Source organism: Pseudorca crassidens, chromosome 2 (assembly GCF_039906515.1).
Source record: "Pseudorca crassidens isolate mPseCra1 chromosome 2, mPseCra1.hap1, whole genome shotgun sequence".
Classification (NCBI taxonomy): domain Eukaryota; kingdom Metazoa; phylum Chordata; class Mammalia; order Artiodactyla; family Delphinidae; genus Pseudorca; species Pseudorca crassidens.
Genome location: NC_090297.1, coordinates 11,011,018 through 11,028,007, shown reverse-complemented (window position 1 = coordinate 11,028,007; position 16,990 = coordinate 11,011,018). Strand labels below are relative to the sequence as shown.

The following is a 16,990-nucleotide window of genomic DNA, read 5'->3' as shown; positions in this document are numbered from 1 at the left end:
TAAACAAATCCGTTCTCTGGCTACCAACAACAAGACAAATTGGAACAACTGCCTGGCTCTGTTCTCTCCAACGCTCCTTCTGTCCACCTGTCAAAGGCAGTTGTGACTCCACCAACCTAAGAGGCAGCTCTGGAGCCTTGAGATGCGCCACCCTGCGCGGATGCCCTGTGCTCCGCATGCCAGCATCCTCATTAGGGATTATCCGACTCACTTGAAGCAGGGAGAGAGGAGATGGGCTGGCTGCCAAGCGTTTCTTTCAACACAGATTCTGAAAGAAGATCCTGCAAAGTGCCGAAAGCCCAGATTTTCAGCAGTTCACTTTCTAGACTCTGTTACGTAGCAACCATGCCAGCTCACGGAGGGTACCAACCAAGTTAATATTTTGTTTAAATGACACACTCCATTAACTCTCTAGGAAAACCCAAGTTTTCTTCATCAACTTACCTACTGTCAGATAGCCTCACTGGAACAAGACATCCACTGGTGGATTGGTGAGCTTCTTTAATTTATTAACAAAAAAATTTTTAACAAAAAAATCTGAAAATGGATCTAACAGTTTCTCAGCAGGGAGAGCAAAAGGTGACCCTTCCCTGTAACCATTTGGGCTAATATTATTAAAAGGAAATTAGCAGGCACTTAATATGTACATAATGTCCTTTAAAGATGACTTATACAGTTGTATTTTGAAAGATACTCATTTCATTCAAAACCTTGACTTGAAAAGTGATAACTCAATAACACTAAATGCTCATAGGGTTTGAGCCCATTGACTTGCACCAACACAGACAAAATAAAAACAGAAGACTCATTCGGAAGAATTAGGAACCCCCAGGAACCGAGCTTCTGTGAGCCTTCCTGGAGGCATATGACAAAGAAGCGTGAGAAGCCAATGAACCACACTTTGAAATTAACTTGAGAGCCCGGTGCTTCCCTTCAGGAATACGAAAGCACTAGCAAAAGAAACTACCAGACCACCTCTGCAGAAGGTTTCGCTTCCAGCAGAATGCTGCCACATGTCTTGAGAACACAAAACAAAACAAAACAAAACAAAAACAAAACCCAAAACACTCACAGAGGCTAAATAATGTAAAAAGTACTGTATTGAGGAACTGTTGCCATAGATAAGGAAACGATGCCCACTGGATTTACATGGGGGTCTTGTTTTCTTTTCAACCATCACATCAGTTTAAATTGACATCAATTTAGAGGGATACGTGGCCAACCATTAAGCTGAGTTAAAATCTTCAACATTTTATTTTCTGATTATAAAATCATTAAACTCCCCCTAGTAAAGGTTTTGAAAAATACCAATGGTACACAGAGGAAAAATCAAAACCATCCTTCATCCAACCACCCACAGACAGCCCCTGGCCTGGGCAGACATGTTTCTAAGAATACGAGGAAGCTGCTGGTTTTGTGTGTTTTTAGGGATATGAAGAAATCCAAAAGCCATTTTTCCATTTCCACAGCCTTGTGCATTTTTGTAGGAAAAAACAAAAAGGAAACAGTCCCCTCTTGCTCCACTACAACAATTTAACCGTCAGCCAAGTATCACAATTTCCAAGTTGAATGTGTAGATCGTTGCGGCACCGACCCCTCCTTAGCATGCTCAGACTGCAGCTAGACCCAGGACTCAGATAAAAGCCACTTAACTTTTCCTCCGCTGAGAAAGAGGCGGATGGTGGGAAATGAACTAGCATTGTTCAGTCCCCCATACCATGACTTTTGATTCTCAGCAAAATGCCAGTTTTGTGCTATTTCTTTAAGGTTGAAAAAGTCCCTGCCTATGAAAAGTAAAGCATGACCATGCAGTCTAACTTCCCTTTTTTGCCCGGGTGCCAGCAGAGAGCATCTTCCACACACAATGACATAACAAGGGATAAATGATAGAATAACCAGATACCCACCTTGAAAACTATGCAGCAAGCCCCAGGCTCACAACACCTTCCCACCATAACGTCATGCTACTTTGGTACCAAATTACTGCCCCAAGACTCTTGACGGACTCCTGAAGTACCAAGTTAAGATCTGACTTGGAATTGAACATACACTGCTAATGTTCAGGCTTAACATCTCACAGCAAAAAAAAACAAGCACACCTACCCCAGCAAGGTAAAGAGGAAACAGAAGCTGATGGAGAGAAGGCATTAATATGAAAACAGACTCTCTCTCTCTCAACACTTAGGAGAAGCCTTTGAAATAATAACAGAACTAGAAAATATTTCTAAGCCACTGAGCCTTTGGTACCTCATACTTCATCAAGTGACATATTTACACAAGTGGCCCTCCTGGACTGGATATTTCTTCTGTCATATTCTGGATTTCAGCTGTTTAGCTTACAATCAAATGACATTAATAACCGGTGACAACGTTTCTTAAAGGGCAATTAGGCAAAAAAAGAAAAGACATCCTGAAAATCCAGCCTACCCTTTTACTTTTTAATTCACAGAAACCAAACAGTATTTTTTTTCTTTTTTTTCAGGGGATGCTTCCTCCACCTTTAACCCATGCATGAGGGTTTCAGAGCTTCATCACTGCCAATGTCAACATAGACTGTCCTTATTTTCCCCTCCTCCTAACTGCAAAGAGTCCCTTCAAGCGGCGGCTACCTGGAAATCCACCATCTAAGCCTTCATTTCACCAGGAGCCCATCACTCAGCCTTTGAGGTCTAAGATTTCCCCCCCTGGAAAGTGCTCACAGTGTTTATATTTGCTGGAAATTTAAACTCCCTGCTGAGCACAGCATCTACTGTTGCATCGATATATTCCACTGCCTGCGCGATCTCAAATGGGGAGAAAATAAAGTCCAGATGCAATCGAGACAAGGGATTTGGCATCCGTGGAGAAAAGTGCAAACCAGTCCAATCCTCTACCCCAAGCGCGGCAGCAGAGTCTGGAGCTCCCTCTCCGGGAGTCATTCCAAAGGAAGGAGCCTCCGGAACTGGGGGGAGCTGTGGCATTCACCCCTGCCGCGGGTGAGGGCAAAGGCCCGGGCATGAAAAGTTTGCCCAAGGAGCTGGGGGCTGTGTGCCATCTGAAGGGCACTTTCTGCTACCGGTAGGGACGCGCCGGCTGAGCCTCGCTCGCGCTGGCCAGGACAGGCGTGACCGTGTGAACCCGGGCGCAGCGTGCACCCGGGTTTTCGTTAATGACAGCAGCCTGCAACTCCCAGCAGGGGAGCAGCGCCGGCCACCGCCGGGCGGAAAGGGTTACAAGCCACAATGCAAGGCGGTTTCGCCGCGGCCGTGGGGGCACCGAGTCCCCGGCCCCCTCCGGGTCCGGGTCCTGCTCTCTCGCCTCTCCTCCGCCCCGGCCGCCGTACGATCCCTACCTTGCGCGCTGTGCTGGTGGTTCTCCATGTTCGCCGCCGCCGAGTCCGCCGCCGCCGAGGCGATGGCCGCTGCTCCCGGGCCCGGGCCGGGGCCGCCGCCGCCGCCGCTCAGTTCCGCCAGTCTCCGGTTGGTGGCCGCGAGTTCGGCTCGCAGGTTGGTCATCTCCTGGCTGGCCGACTGGACCGCCCCATCGATGCGGAGCGCGAGCTGCTTATTGTCTTCCATCATGCTCAGGATTTTGGCCTGGGGGCGACAGAGGTGACAAAGAGCTGCATGATGCGCCGGGGGCGCGCGGCCGGGCACCCCCGGCTCTACCTGTTGGGTCCCCCGCGGCCCGGCTCCCCCGAGCCCCGACCCCTAGGCACCGGCAGCGCCGGCTCCTCCGGCGCAGGAATGACAGCGGCGCCTCCAGCCGGATCCGCGGCGGTAGCGAGGCGGCGGGGGCGGGGGGGGGCGCGGGGGGGAGGAGAAAGAGGAGGAGCAGCGACCGCCTAGACCCCGGCGCCGAGCGCGGCTCGGAGACGGACACCGCGCGCCGCCCGCACTCTTTCCGTGGAGCCTACCATTCGCCGCGCGCTCGGGAGGGGGCCCGGGCCGGGGGCGGGGCCGCTGCCTCGGCCTCCCGCGCCCCCGACTTCGGGGACACACCCCCCGGGGGGCGAGGGCGGCGGCCAGCGGCCCGCCGTGGGCCGAGGTGGCGCCCCTGGCTAGGGGTGGGGGGCGCCAGCTTCAAGGCCAGACCTCGGTCCCCTCCTTGGAGCCGTGGGGCGGCCCCCGCCCTGGCGAACTCGCTCCTAGCGCGGCGCAGGGGCTGGGGAGGCGGTGGGTGCTTGGGAGAGAGGGGTGCTCGGAAGAGGGGCCCGGGAGGGGAACGGGGATGGAGCTTCGGGGGAGGGAGCCGCACGGCCGAGCTACGAAGTGGAGTTCCTGCTTTGCTGGTTCCTTAAAAGGTGGGTGGGAATTGTTCAGCAGGAAGCTGGGCTATCTCACTGTCCACCTCCACCCCCACCTCCGCCGCCCCAACCTGCGCTGTCCCCCCTTCTCCGAAGGAGCACCCTGTCCTTCCCCGGGGTGGATCAGTGGCGCTCTGGCCTCCCCACCGCCCTGAACCAGTGTGTGCCTCTAAGGTGGTCCTAAGCTTCTTAGCTGGGCTAAATATTGGGGGGCAAACCAGGAGGGAAGACTGGAAGGCGTCAGTGGGGCTTCCCTCTTCCTCCTCTTACTGGGAGCAGGAGTGTTGAGGCCCCGCTGCCTCAGTTTACCTGCTCCTTCTTCCTGGGAGAACAGAGGTAACCTTAAAGTTGATACACCCAGCAAGGGCCTCTTTCTCCCGGAGCACAGGCTTTGCATTTTTCACTGGGGCCCTGGATTCCAGCCACCAGACCTTGTTACCATAGCAAGCTTCATTCCATGCAAATAGGACCATTTAAAACAGTCAGTGTAACCCGGCACAACTGAACAAGCGTGCACCACCATTCCAGCTGGGTCAACCTCAGGAGGGCAGCTCAGAGCCAACTGCAGAAGCTGATGATGGTCTCTGGCAGGCACAGAGGTTGCTCACCCTCCAGATTCAACAGCATTTGTTGGAAGCCTACTGTGTGCAAAGTGCTTAGGATGCATTATCATCTCTTTGGAGTAAGGGTTATTATTCCCCATTTAGAGGCGAGGAAACAGCCTCCGGGCAGGGTTAAGCAGTTTACCCAAGGGGCCTGCAGAAATCAGGTGAAACCAGGACTGGAAGTAGCAGTCATCTGATTCCAAGTTAGTCCCACTGCGCCTTGGATGCTAAATTTTTGTTTTCCTTTTATATGTAACCATAAAAACACTCTTGCTCTGTCCCCCTGTGAGCGCTAACAAGCTTTTGTAAGAGAGAAGGACAGTGTTAGATAGTGGAGCCTGTGGCAGCAGACTTAATTGTTCACTTGTCCACTCTACTCAGCTAACTGGCCAGCTGGGTCTCGAACCCCTGACCTTAGTCCCATAAGCAAAAGTTCTGAGCCACTGGGCCAACCAAGGCACTTAGACAGGTTGGTAGTTTCGTAAACCAGGATTTAGTTCTTTGAAGTCTTTCAGTTTTGTTATGGAGGAACCATCAAAAATAGAACTTTGTGGGTCTTCAAGGGAGGGGTGTGATGTTCAGCCACTGTGGAAAGCAGTTTGCTGGTTCCTCAAACGGTTAAAGATAGAATTACCCATATGATCCAGCAATTCCACTCCTGGGTATATACCCCAAAGTGGTGAAAACAGATATTCAAACAAAAATTTGTACACACATGTTCACAGAAGCATTATTCATAACAGCCAGAGGTGAAACAACCCAAATGTTCGTCAACAAATGAATGATTAAACAAATTGTGGTATATCCATAAAGGGAACGTTACTGAGCCATGAAAAAGGATAAGGTATTGACACGCGCTACAATGTGGATAAACCTCTAAAACATTACGCTAAGTGAAGGAAGCCAGACACAGAAGGTCACATATTATATGATTCCATTTATATGAAATACCCAGAATAGTAAATCTATGGAGACAAAGCAGATTTGTGGTTACCAGGAGTTGGGGGGAGGGGAGAATGGGGAAGAACTACTTAACAGGGACTGAGTTTTACTTTGGGGTGATGAAAATGGTTTGGAAATAAAGAGAGGTTGTGGTTGCACAACATTGTGAATGGACTAAATGCCATCTAATTATTCCCTTTGAAAAGGTTAATTGTATGTTACATAAATTTCACCTCAATAAAAAAAAGTATGTTAGCAAGTACCAGAAAAAGAGGAAAAGGGCTGTCCTGGAAACAAACCTTCTGAGAAAACAGTTAAGAGCAGCTCTATTTGAAGAGCTGTGTGCGTGCTCGTGTGTGTGTGTGTGTGTGTGTGTGTGTGCGCGCGCGCGTGCACGCGTGCGCGCACTCACACCTCTGTAGAGCACTCATCGGTAGGCACAGTAATTGATCTGTTTACATGTCTCTTTCCCACTTCACTGAGAGCTCTGCGTGGGAGGAGGGTGGTCATTTTTTAGTGTTATTTCTCTTTGCATCCTTGCCACCTAACCCCCATAGGACGCGCTCTGCAAATGTGTGAGTAGTTTGTACGGTAAACAAAATGACCAAGTGTTACCCATTTTCCTCTTCAGTGAGATTATTCCCACACACCAGCATCTTCAAATCAAGTCAAAACAAAACAAGCCAAACCCGAAAATCTAACCAGGAGGAAAGAAAGCAAAGACACCCATTCCTTGGGCCCCTTTTCATCTCTCTCTGCCCTTCTCTTCCCCAACTGTGCTTCTGAGCTTTCAAGAAACTCTCCTTAGAAACTCCTGGGGTGCTTCCTAGGATTTTAAAGAATTTTATTTTTTGAGATTTTTTTTTTCTAAAATGAAAAAAGGGGCTTTTCCCAGCTGTGTCTCCTTACGTTCACTCACATGCAAAAGGATCAGATCTCAGACGTAAAGCCTGAGATTAATTACCCTCTAGAATCCACTTGATTTAAAGTGAAAAGTTTACTTAATCTACCTTTCCTTCCCCCTCCCCCAACTTCCACCAGCACTTCTACCTAGGTGATGTCAGGTAACAAAATAGTCACAGAATCTGTGTCCTTTCCCACTTGCCTATCTGTAGGGCTAATATGCATTTACAGTTCATTTCTTGGGGGACACATATAAACTGTCGGCTGACGGGCTCTCAGAGCTGTCATCCATAGCTCTCTCTGGGGTTCGCAACTATGAGAATTCAACAGTACTGTGCGTTCTGGTTCAAGATTCTCCCTTCTGCGTGTTCCTAAAGGAGCCCCCCCCTCCCATTGCAGCAAACTGATGTTAAGAACCAAGCCAGAAAATGTGCTCACTTCATAGGGACCTGCTGCTGTTCTCCCAGCGTCACCGGTTGCTGTCTCTCGCCATCAGCAAAACCCCATCCGAGGCTCAGGCAGTGCACTGGCCCTTATGCGGTCACCAGCCTCCGTCAGTACGTGCTGAATGTCTGATCTTTCTGAGCAGAATGAGTAAACTATGCCGTGCATATTGGGTGTCTGTCAAAGCTCGCCAGGGCGTTTTGGAAAGTCTGTAAAGCCATCCCAGCTCAGAGAAAGAAAATTCCTGATAAGGACCAAGGCAGAGAGCCTAACTCATTGCTGACCCAAGTGTCATACCCACCTCCCCTCTTCCATGAATAGAGTGACTTTATAATGTGATGTCTAAACTGGGACACTTTAGAGAGTGAAAGAGGGTGCTATGAGTAATGAAGCTGGGACAAGTGGCATAAACTGGAAGGGTCCCGGGAAACCCAGTACATATATGGTTGCCCCACCCTACAACCAAATGATGCTATTTGGTCCTAGAAGGCAAGTTTGGGATCCTTTACTCCAGCAACCTCATTGTTTACTGAAGGAGCAACAGAGACTTTGGTTCTCCAAAGAGCTGGTGGTTGACTGCACAACTTCATCTCCCCATCCCCCATAACTTCATATCCACGAAGATTCTTGCTTCTGTCATTAAAACCCTTCTCATCCTAGGTCTCCCCAGGAATTCTCGCCACATATTACTTAACAAAGTACTTTCACATCTCTCTCCTTATCTTCTCTTTGCAACAAATCCATCAGGTAGAGGCGGTACCTGGAATCTGCCTTTGGCAGATGAATACACTGATTTTTAAAGGGTTTGTCCTAATATCACGAAACTGGACTAAAAGGTCCTTGAGACAAGCCCCATGTCGGCATGTCCTTCCTCCTCTTAGCCTCTAGGACTCAATACAAATTTGTCAAGTGGATGAGCTGGGACCAGGCCTAGGGTATCCCCACATGTGGCCTCCTTTTCTCTCTGCGTCAATCAGGCATCTGGTTTCTGTCCGGCTCAGGGACTGGAGGCAGCGTTCAAATGCTTCTCCTTGCAAAGTTAAGTTCCTACATGGGACCTGGTGGCACAGGGGAGGTCTGAAGGAGAAGCCCAGGAGTCAGCGTCCTGAGAAACCTTGGTGCTTCTTTGGGTCGGCATGTGGCTGCCCATAGGAGCCAGGAAGAAATGTGGTCCTGCCTCTTTCACTTCCTGCAATCAGTATCCCTTACCGGGCTCTATGAGGCACACCTCTGGACAGCAGGCTGGTGTCAGTGTTTCTTAAAGTGAGGCTGAAAGTCCCTTGATGTGGAGTCCCCAGAAGATGCTCATTAAAATGTAGACCCTGAGCCCTAATCCTGACCAACCAGAATCTCTGGGGGAGGTTCTGGGGATCTGCATTTGCCGCAAGGTTCTCAGGAGCATGTGGGGCGCAGTGAAGTTTGAGACTCACTGCTCTAGGCACCCAGGGCAGGTGCTCATAAATCTCGTGCACACGTGTCAAATACATAAATTCCAGGAACCTCTGAGCCCCAGGAATGGCTGCAAGGGCTCCCTGCTCTTTCTCTTCTCCATGCTGTCCATCCCGTGTCTTCCCAGCCCCCTCCACCCGAGAGTCCCCAGGGGATCCCCCTCTCTCTCTGCAGATGGGTGCTCTGTTTATTCAAATTGTCACATGCGAATCCCGGCCAATCTAGGAGATGTATCTTTTGTACATTTACATGGTTTACTTTGGCTGAGTGGGTTTTAACATGTGCTCTGGGGAAAAGGGCAAAGCATCTCTCAGGCAGAGGCAATCAGGTCTTGGGCTCCGGGTGAGAAGACCAGGAGAAGGGCAGAGTCAAGGACATAGAGGAGACTGTGCAGGTGGTGAACCTACCAGCTAAGCCATATTCCCTTCCCAGCAGTGCCCACCCACCTACCTCCGTGAGTCACCCTCAGAACCACGCTTATGAAATGAAGGGATACAGAGAAAAAGAAACCAGGAGGGAAAACAGGGCAGAGGGTTGTGGGGCTCAGGGAAACAGCCCGCAGGTTTAAGATGGGGATGTATGTGTACAGGTGTCGATTATAGAGGGGGGTGTGTGTATACATATAGGTATATATGTACACTATACACACACACGCACACACACACTTCAGTGTGCACACCGAGCACAGTTACTAGTGTGAAGCCTGCCATTCTCCTCTTGACTTCCCAAGCAATTTCTCATCTAAAAGTTGGGAAGTTGGTCAGGTGCATCCCTTCTCTGCATGTATTTAACCAACCAGGTCACTTCTGCATATTTTCCATTTGCAAACAGTTCTTGAATAATCACTTATAATTCAGAAGCTCCTACGTATGAAATAGATAAATATTAACTATACACAGTAACCATAGACAAACACATAAGCATAGATACTTATACCATCTATTTTTTGATAGACGTGCACTTCCCCCCACCCCCACCCTTGAAGGTTCCTTGGTTTTCTGTTGTGTTTCTTATGTGGCGTGGTGCGGGGCTTACAAAAGAATGTGCCTGATGGTCCGGTCTCCTGGCTCTTGGCTCTGTCATAGTGGACAAATAGTAACAGCCAAGCAAAATACAAAACCCTGAGACAAACATGTCCACCTGTAGAGAATCACCACTACACCCTAAAGAACTGGTCCAACCCCTAGGTATCTTGCAGGACCTCCTGCCCTCTCATGTCTTGGCTACCTCCATGCGTTGGGGATTTTATTTCCCAGCAGCCCAGAGTGGTCTCTGGAAGGTGCCCTCAAAGGGCTAAAGAGGATAGACTCAAGTCTTCCGGCCATTCAGTCTTCAGCTCTAATTCCTTGTCTCAGCGAATCACCCTCGCTACAGCCCAATGGCCAGGCTACGTTAGCTGACGTCAACAGTGATCTTACCCTTCCCTGAGGGCCACAGTAGCTTCAACTCCATCGGCTCTGGAGTTAGTCAGATAAGCGTTCAAGAACGAGCCTTGCCACTCACTAGCTCTGTGACACTGGATGAGTTACTTAACTTCGAGACTCAATTTCCTCATTAGTAGAATGGGATAATACTGGGATAAGATAGGATACGTCTATCTACTTCATAGACTTGTTGAGGAATTAAAGGAGGCAATGCATGGGAAGCAATGGGCGGTGCCTGGTGTCCGGAAAGAACTCCACAGGCGTTGTCAATGATGCAGACACAGATGGTGGAGATGATGATGGTGATGGTGACCGGGATAGCTGTAAGGGCAGATCCCATCCTTTGGACACCCACAACGGCCCTCCACTGTGCTCATCCACTGATTCCCACTGACTCAGGCTGCATCATCCCAACCCTAACAATAGGCATTATGATCCCCTATCAGCAGATCAGAAAAAAACCCTCAGGCTTGGAAGGCTTGCTCACGTTCCCCCAGCTACAAAGTAGCAGAACCAGATTAAAACCCAGGTGTGTCTGATTCTAAAGTCCCTGTCTTTTCTTTCTTTCCTATTTTCCCCTACGATCCATGAATGCAGCCTCATCCCCGTGTATGCTGATGCACGGAGGGACCTTCTGTGTCCCAACCCTACGCCCTTCATTCTCTGCAAAGGCACCGATCTGATGGAGAAGCAGGTGAGGGAGCTGCCCCTCAATGGTCAGTGCATTAGCTCTTCCAGGCCCTGGGGACCCATTTGGTAAATTAGTTCTTTTGGTTCATGAAATGATACCCCAGTGGCTTGAAATCCTTTCAGACCTACCCTAAATGTAATTTATTCTTTTCTCAACTGGTGGTATTATTCTTGTGATCTCCATCCTATAAAAGTTGTTTTCTGTGGGGGGAAGGGGGCAGTGATGAGGGTATATATTTTTTTAACAGAAGGGCATTAGACTTAGTAAGGAGCAGAGTGGATTTTTCCACAAATGGAATTTTCAGGACTTCTTTCTCACCATATCGTGCTCTCTCTCTCATTTATTTAACTAAATGCTATCTTCAGCAGGCGAGTTTTTCCACTCATTTCTTCTCCCACCCCTACCCCTTGCCCAGACTCTTGTGAGCTTCTGGGTCCTTCTTAGTTCATGTTTTTCTACTCCTAGGATAACTGACGCACTTAGCAAGTCCCTCCTAAGGATCAGTGCTCCCTCTTCCAGACAATAAAGAAGAATGTGACCCTCAGTCAAGGCCACATAGGAGTCACTATACTAGACACTAACCAACCAACCAAAGGAATTAAGACCCTAAAGCCCCTCGACAACTCATTACAGAGGCGTCTCAGATACAGCGATGTGTACGGTCTTTTTTAGGAATTAGAAGTAGCTGGAGTAGGAAAGGGCCTTGGAATCTTGTCCCTTGAGTCAATACTAAACCTTCCCAGCAGTAAAGTGCCCTGGGAAAAATAGTTATTAGCCAAATAGTCTAGACTGTTCAATCCAGTGTGTCATGAAGTCCTGCGAACGTCTGTCCTGATATTAGGATTATCTAGCCGGTTGTATACGTAATTAGAAGACAGCTATCTTATCCAACGTTGGGCTCATTGGGATAATGTGTCCTAGCCAGTAAATTGTGAAGTTGCCGTACTTATCTTAATTGACTGCCCCTTTGTTTACCTGCCTTATTTTATGCTGGGGAGATGTAAAACGATTTATAATCCAATATTTGGAACCACAAGGCCACGTTACTGGGCGTGTGTGCAGTTCAAGAGGGAACTGTATTTGCTCAGAGCAACGTCAGTTACAATGCTTTCCATCCGCATCCTCAGCCATCTCGGTAGTGAAACGGTACTCTGACACCTTTGCCCAGGAACAGCTAGCTACCAATATACTTCCTTTTGAAAAACAAAAAAATCGGTTTGATTTTAAAGGGGGTGAGGGGGAATGTAAAAACAAGTGCTGAGGGGAGAGGCTCACTCTTACTCTTTGCCAAGTGCTCCTTGGCAACCTGCACCCATGTCCACAGCCCTGGACCCTCCGTCCAGCACACTGGTTTCACACCTAGCCCCTCAAACTATGCGGATCCTAAGAGCAACCATCCGTCTGTCCAGGCTCTGAAACAGCTGTTCTGTATCAAAGAGATGAGACTGTCTGGAAAATAGAAACAGAGCTGAGTTCTTCCCCCAGCCAGTTAGGAGCCCCCAGGGAGTCCTGCAGAAAAGTCACTTAACACTGGGATCCTGATAGCTTTGGGGAAGAGTAGTAAGCCTGAGTCCTGCAGGCAGCTTTCGGGAAGAAAAGAAAGACAGACCTAGGTTCTCATCCTGTCTTTCATTAGGAGGCGTCAAATCATAGTGTGAACTTCAATGTCTGCTAAGAGGTGGACCAGTCCAGGGCCCTGGCTACCCCACAGAGCTCCTAAGCACAAATTAGAAAAGATGTGTCCCCTTCTTGTAGGCACACGTAGCCCTGACTGAGGGTGCAGACCCAGAGAACAGAGCCCTGGCAATCTTGTGTTAGTTCCCTTTGGAAACTTAGCAGAAAATGATCACCCGTTGAATTTTCACCTTAAATCAGAGGGGTTCTGTGATGGAACTAGCAGTTTTTTTCTTGAAGATTTATTATTATTATTGTCTTAGTTCAAAGAAACACATACTTTTACAAATCTATGTACACTTTTATATGAACACTGAATGAAGTTATTTTACATTTTTCATTAAATTCCAGTGATAGTATAAACCCTTTCTTTTTGGGAGCATTCTAGACTTTTTTCAGAAGAGGCTAAATGAGCTGCCAGATTCAGAATCCGGTTTTGCCTGAAAGTGTGCCTGGAAGGGGTGCTAGGATCATGACAGTCATGATTCTAGTGGGTTCTTACATTGGCGCCAAGTACTTAACTTACGTCCTTTACAAAAACCCTCTGGAGGAAGACACTACTATTATTATTCCCATTTTACAGATAAGAAAACTGAAGCTCAGGGAGGTTAAGTTACCAAAAATCAGACAACTAACAAGTAGCAGGGCTAGGACTCATGTCAATGGGATGCCAGTGGACTCCACGTTACTACTATTTTGTATCACCTCCTTATACCCCAACTTGCCATTTGCACTGTTGAAGCGAAAAGCGTAGTAAAGATGGGACTTACATACACCCCCAAACTGAGGATGGCAATGGATCAATAAACCCTTTTCTGGAGAGAACGGTGGAAGGGGAACAATGACTGTGAGTGCAGTCATCCGTCATCTGATCCAGGAATTCTTAGCTCTACCATTGTGAGGAAACTCAAACATCCCTGCTCAGTCCTGTGATGCTCGTGGCTTCAGCAGCTGATTTCCTTCCTGCATACCTCTGTCACTTTAATTATCAGCAAGTGAGAAAAGAACATTACCCAGTTGATGGACAGATTTTAGACCTGGAGGGGACCTCAAAGTTCATAGGTCAACACACTTTCTTTACAGATGGAGATACTGAGAGTCACGGAGATAATGTGACGTGCCCAGATGATCCAGCCATGGAGTAGCAATCCTATTATTCCAATTTGTTTATGTTTTTATAAGTGAGCACATGGTCATGGGAGATGTTCAGTAAACATCTTTTGAACTGAAATAAATTGTGACATTTGATTTATCCATCTGAGTGGCACATCAAAAAAACAAACTAGCTCTATTTCTGTTCGTGCTGTTGTGAAAAGCTTCCAAACTCAAAACGGGGTGAAATCCGCTGCTAAGAAGGGTCCCTTTGATCTTTTCACTACTTTTACTTGAAAATGATAGCAAACTTGGCAACCGATTCTTCCAGAAATTAATAATCAAACCTTAAAAATCTTCTTTGGTTTTTCCAACAACTTAAAACAAAAAGAAACTAAACATTTCCTATCGTGTTTCTCCCTCTCCCTTCCCATGCCCCGCTAGGGAACAGCTGTGTCTATTTAAGATTGATTTTGCTCTCTCAGAAAGGATCTGGTTTCTCTACACACGGAGCTGCTGCCTGGAGATGGTGTGTGCAGTTCTGAGAAGGTGTTGGGGTTCAGCTGACTCTGCTGTAATTCTAACAGATGATCAGCAGAAGCCGGTCTTCTCCTGGGGATTGGGTGACACGATACCTTGGATGACACAGGTGTGGTGGGCTGGGATGTCCTGCTGCCTCAGGAATCATTTGGTACCCCCTCCTCATTCCTCTGGCCTCTTTGTGGTAGGTTGTTATTGTTCCTAATTCCTCACTCCCTTTCCATAATAGTATTTCCCATCCTGCCCTCTCCCTGGTGGCTTTTAAGCACCTCTCATCAGCATAGGCGGAGAACCTTTCTCTGCCCCACTGGTATTAGGCTTGGCCACGTGACTGGCTTTGGCCCCTGGAATGTTAGCAGACTTGCAGCAAGCAGCGACCTGAAGTGTATGCACGGTTTGGCCTGGCTTCTTGTGCTCCTGCGATCCTCTGTGAGAAGAGCATGCCCCTGGCAACTGTCTCTTTAGTCTCAGCCCAGATAAAGACACAGGGAACAAACCTGAACCAGACCTACAGCCTGGAGTAAAACCCAGCTAAACCTGAGCCATACCCTCACCAACGTGCAGATGCATAAATGAGAAAAATGAGTATGTTTGTGAGCCCCTGAGATTCTGGGGCTGTTTGTTACATAGCAAAAACTGACTAATACATTACTGAAACTAGCACGTGACTTAAGGCTGTCATTCCACCTGCAAGTGAAAGAAAATCAATGTGGACTAGCTTAGATACCAATGGAGAATTTATTGGCTCACAAAACTGGGAGGTTTAGAGGTAAATCAGAAATTCCAGAAGCTTAAGTCATGCCATGAGATCTCTGTCTTTCTTGCTCCTCCTATGCAAGTGGACTTCCTCTACATAGAGAAGTCTGGGGAACACGGCCAGAAGCAGCTCCAGGCTTACCTCCTTCTATATTAGCTTTGTTAGTCTCAGAGGAAGAAGGTTCTCTCTCCCGGAGAAGAGCTGGCCTATCCCTGGGCCAGGCACGGCACTAAATGATTGACCAGGCTTGGTGTGTGTGGCCATCCTGGAGGCCCCAGTGAACCAGGTTGGTGGTCCCACCAGAGGTGCAGGGAGTGGGAGGTGCAGGGAGTGGGAAGGAACAGAGGTGCAGGGAGTGGGAAGGAACACGTGCTCAAGGGAGGGGGAGTGATTTAGCAGAAGGAGATGAGACCCTGGGCAGCCCCAGGTGATGGATGTCCACACCCACCACACCACTGCACCAGCAATAAGATGATGAACGCAGGCCTGGGCAGCAAGTTAGGTTAATGACCCGGCCACTTACTCAGGCTCAGCCTCACCTTCCTAGGTAATTAGCTTTAGGGAAGCTGCTTAACTTCTCCAAGCTCCAGTTCTATTATAAAGTGGGGATTACAGATGCCTAACTCATTATAGGATGGTGACGAGGATTAAATGAGAAATTATGCAAAATCCTCAGTCTGTCTAGGGGATACCACAGTGTTTTCCCTAAGGCTCCTTGTCAGGACCCTCGCACTCACCCACCCAGGGCCAGGAATATGAGCTGCTGAAGGCTCACAGCTGCACCCCTCACCAGCAATTGCCCTCTGCGGCCTCATCCAAGGGTACCCCTCCACCCAGGGGCCAGTCCTTGGCCAGTGACTTGGATACAAAAGCCCAGCCCCTTTGCCTCCATCTGGGACCCCTCTGAAGGGCCCTCCCAACTCCAGGGGCAAACCATATTGCCTGCCAACTATTCCTTCTGCCCAATTCTGGGGATTGGGTGACACGACACCTTGGATGACATAGGTGTGGTGGGCTGGGATGTCCTGCTGCCTCAGGAATCATTTGGTACCCCCTCCTCATTCCTCTGGCCTCTTTCCTCACTCTCTCATACGAGTATCTCCCTAGAGCACTCCCCAGTGAACTGCACGTGGCGAACGTAATCTAAGGCATCCTGGTGGCTAGCACACAGGGAGTGCTCGTGGGGGCTAGCTATCACCATTGCCACTCATTTATTCATTCACTGATTCGGCCACCACCCACCTGCCCAGGGCACCCTTATAAGAGACAGGATGATGTACTAGTTAAGAGCACAGACCTGCCTTTGGAACCAGACTGCTGGCGATCAAATCCCTAGTCTACCTCCACCAGGCCTGTAACCTGGAGAAAGACACTTGGCTTCTCTGTGCTTCAGTTTTCTCACATGCAAAATGGCAATACTAACAGTTTCTATCTCACAGTGTGGTTGTGAAGATTAAAGACGACGATGAGCATACACGGTTTAAAACCTCACTGGGCCCAGAGCAAGGGGTTCCTAATGTTTGCTCCTCTGCTTTGCACTGGATGGTGCCTTAGGTGCTGGAGATCTAGGCATGGAGAAAGCCCAGTCTCTGCCCTTACACTGCCACAGTCTCGTGGCCAAGATGGATAAGCAAACGGTGCAAAGCCTCAGAAATATGAGAGCCCTTGGTTTGTCTGAGAAACAATTAAGGACTTGTAAGGACTTTGGCTCTTACCCTGAGTGAGACGGGAGCCGCTGAACAGTTTTGAGCAGAGGAGCGACGTGAGATGATTTATGCTTTAAGATGCTCCCGTGGATGCCGCTGTGTGGAAAAGACTCTGGGGGACAAGAGTGGAGCCGGGAAACCATTTACGCAGCTACTGCTACATCTAGCGAATTGTGATGGTTGCTTAGAAGATGATGATGGGGTGGGAGGAAGTGGGAAGGAGCATGGAGAGAGGTGATTGGGTTCAAGAGAGATGCTGAAGATAGAGCCATGGGATTCGCTTACAGCTGGATGTAGCACGCGTGAGGGAAAGACAGGAGTCGAGGAGGAGTAGAATGCTTTGGATTGAAGCGACTGGAAGAGTGAAAAATTCACTTACTGAAAGGGGAAGGCTGTGGGAGATGCAGGTTGGGGAGGAAGGGTGTATGCTAATTTTGAGATGCATATTCGACATCCAAATGGAGATATCAAGTGGACA

The 16,990-nt window shown here is 48.6% G+C and overlaps 1 protein-coding gene across 2 annotated transcripts in view; it reads right to left on the bottom strand.

Annotated features, from left to right (window-relative positions):
* KAZN (kazrin, periplakin interacting protein) overlaps positions 1-16,990 on the bottom strand; it is a 1,134,217-nt gene that overhangs the window by 461,862 nt on the left and 655,365 nt on the right. For both annotated transcript variants that reach the window (XM_067721094.1, XM_067721083.1), the window contains exon 3: positions 3,332-3,575. In XM_067721094.1, coding sequence (XP_067577195.1) covers positions 3,332-3,575 — 244 coding nt within the window. The remainder of the gene's footprint in view (positions 1-3,331; positions 3,576-16,990) is intronic.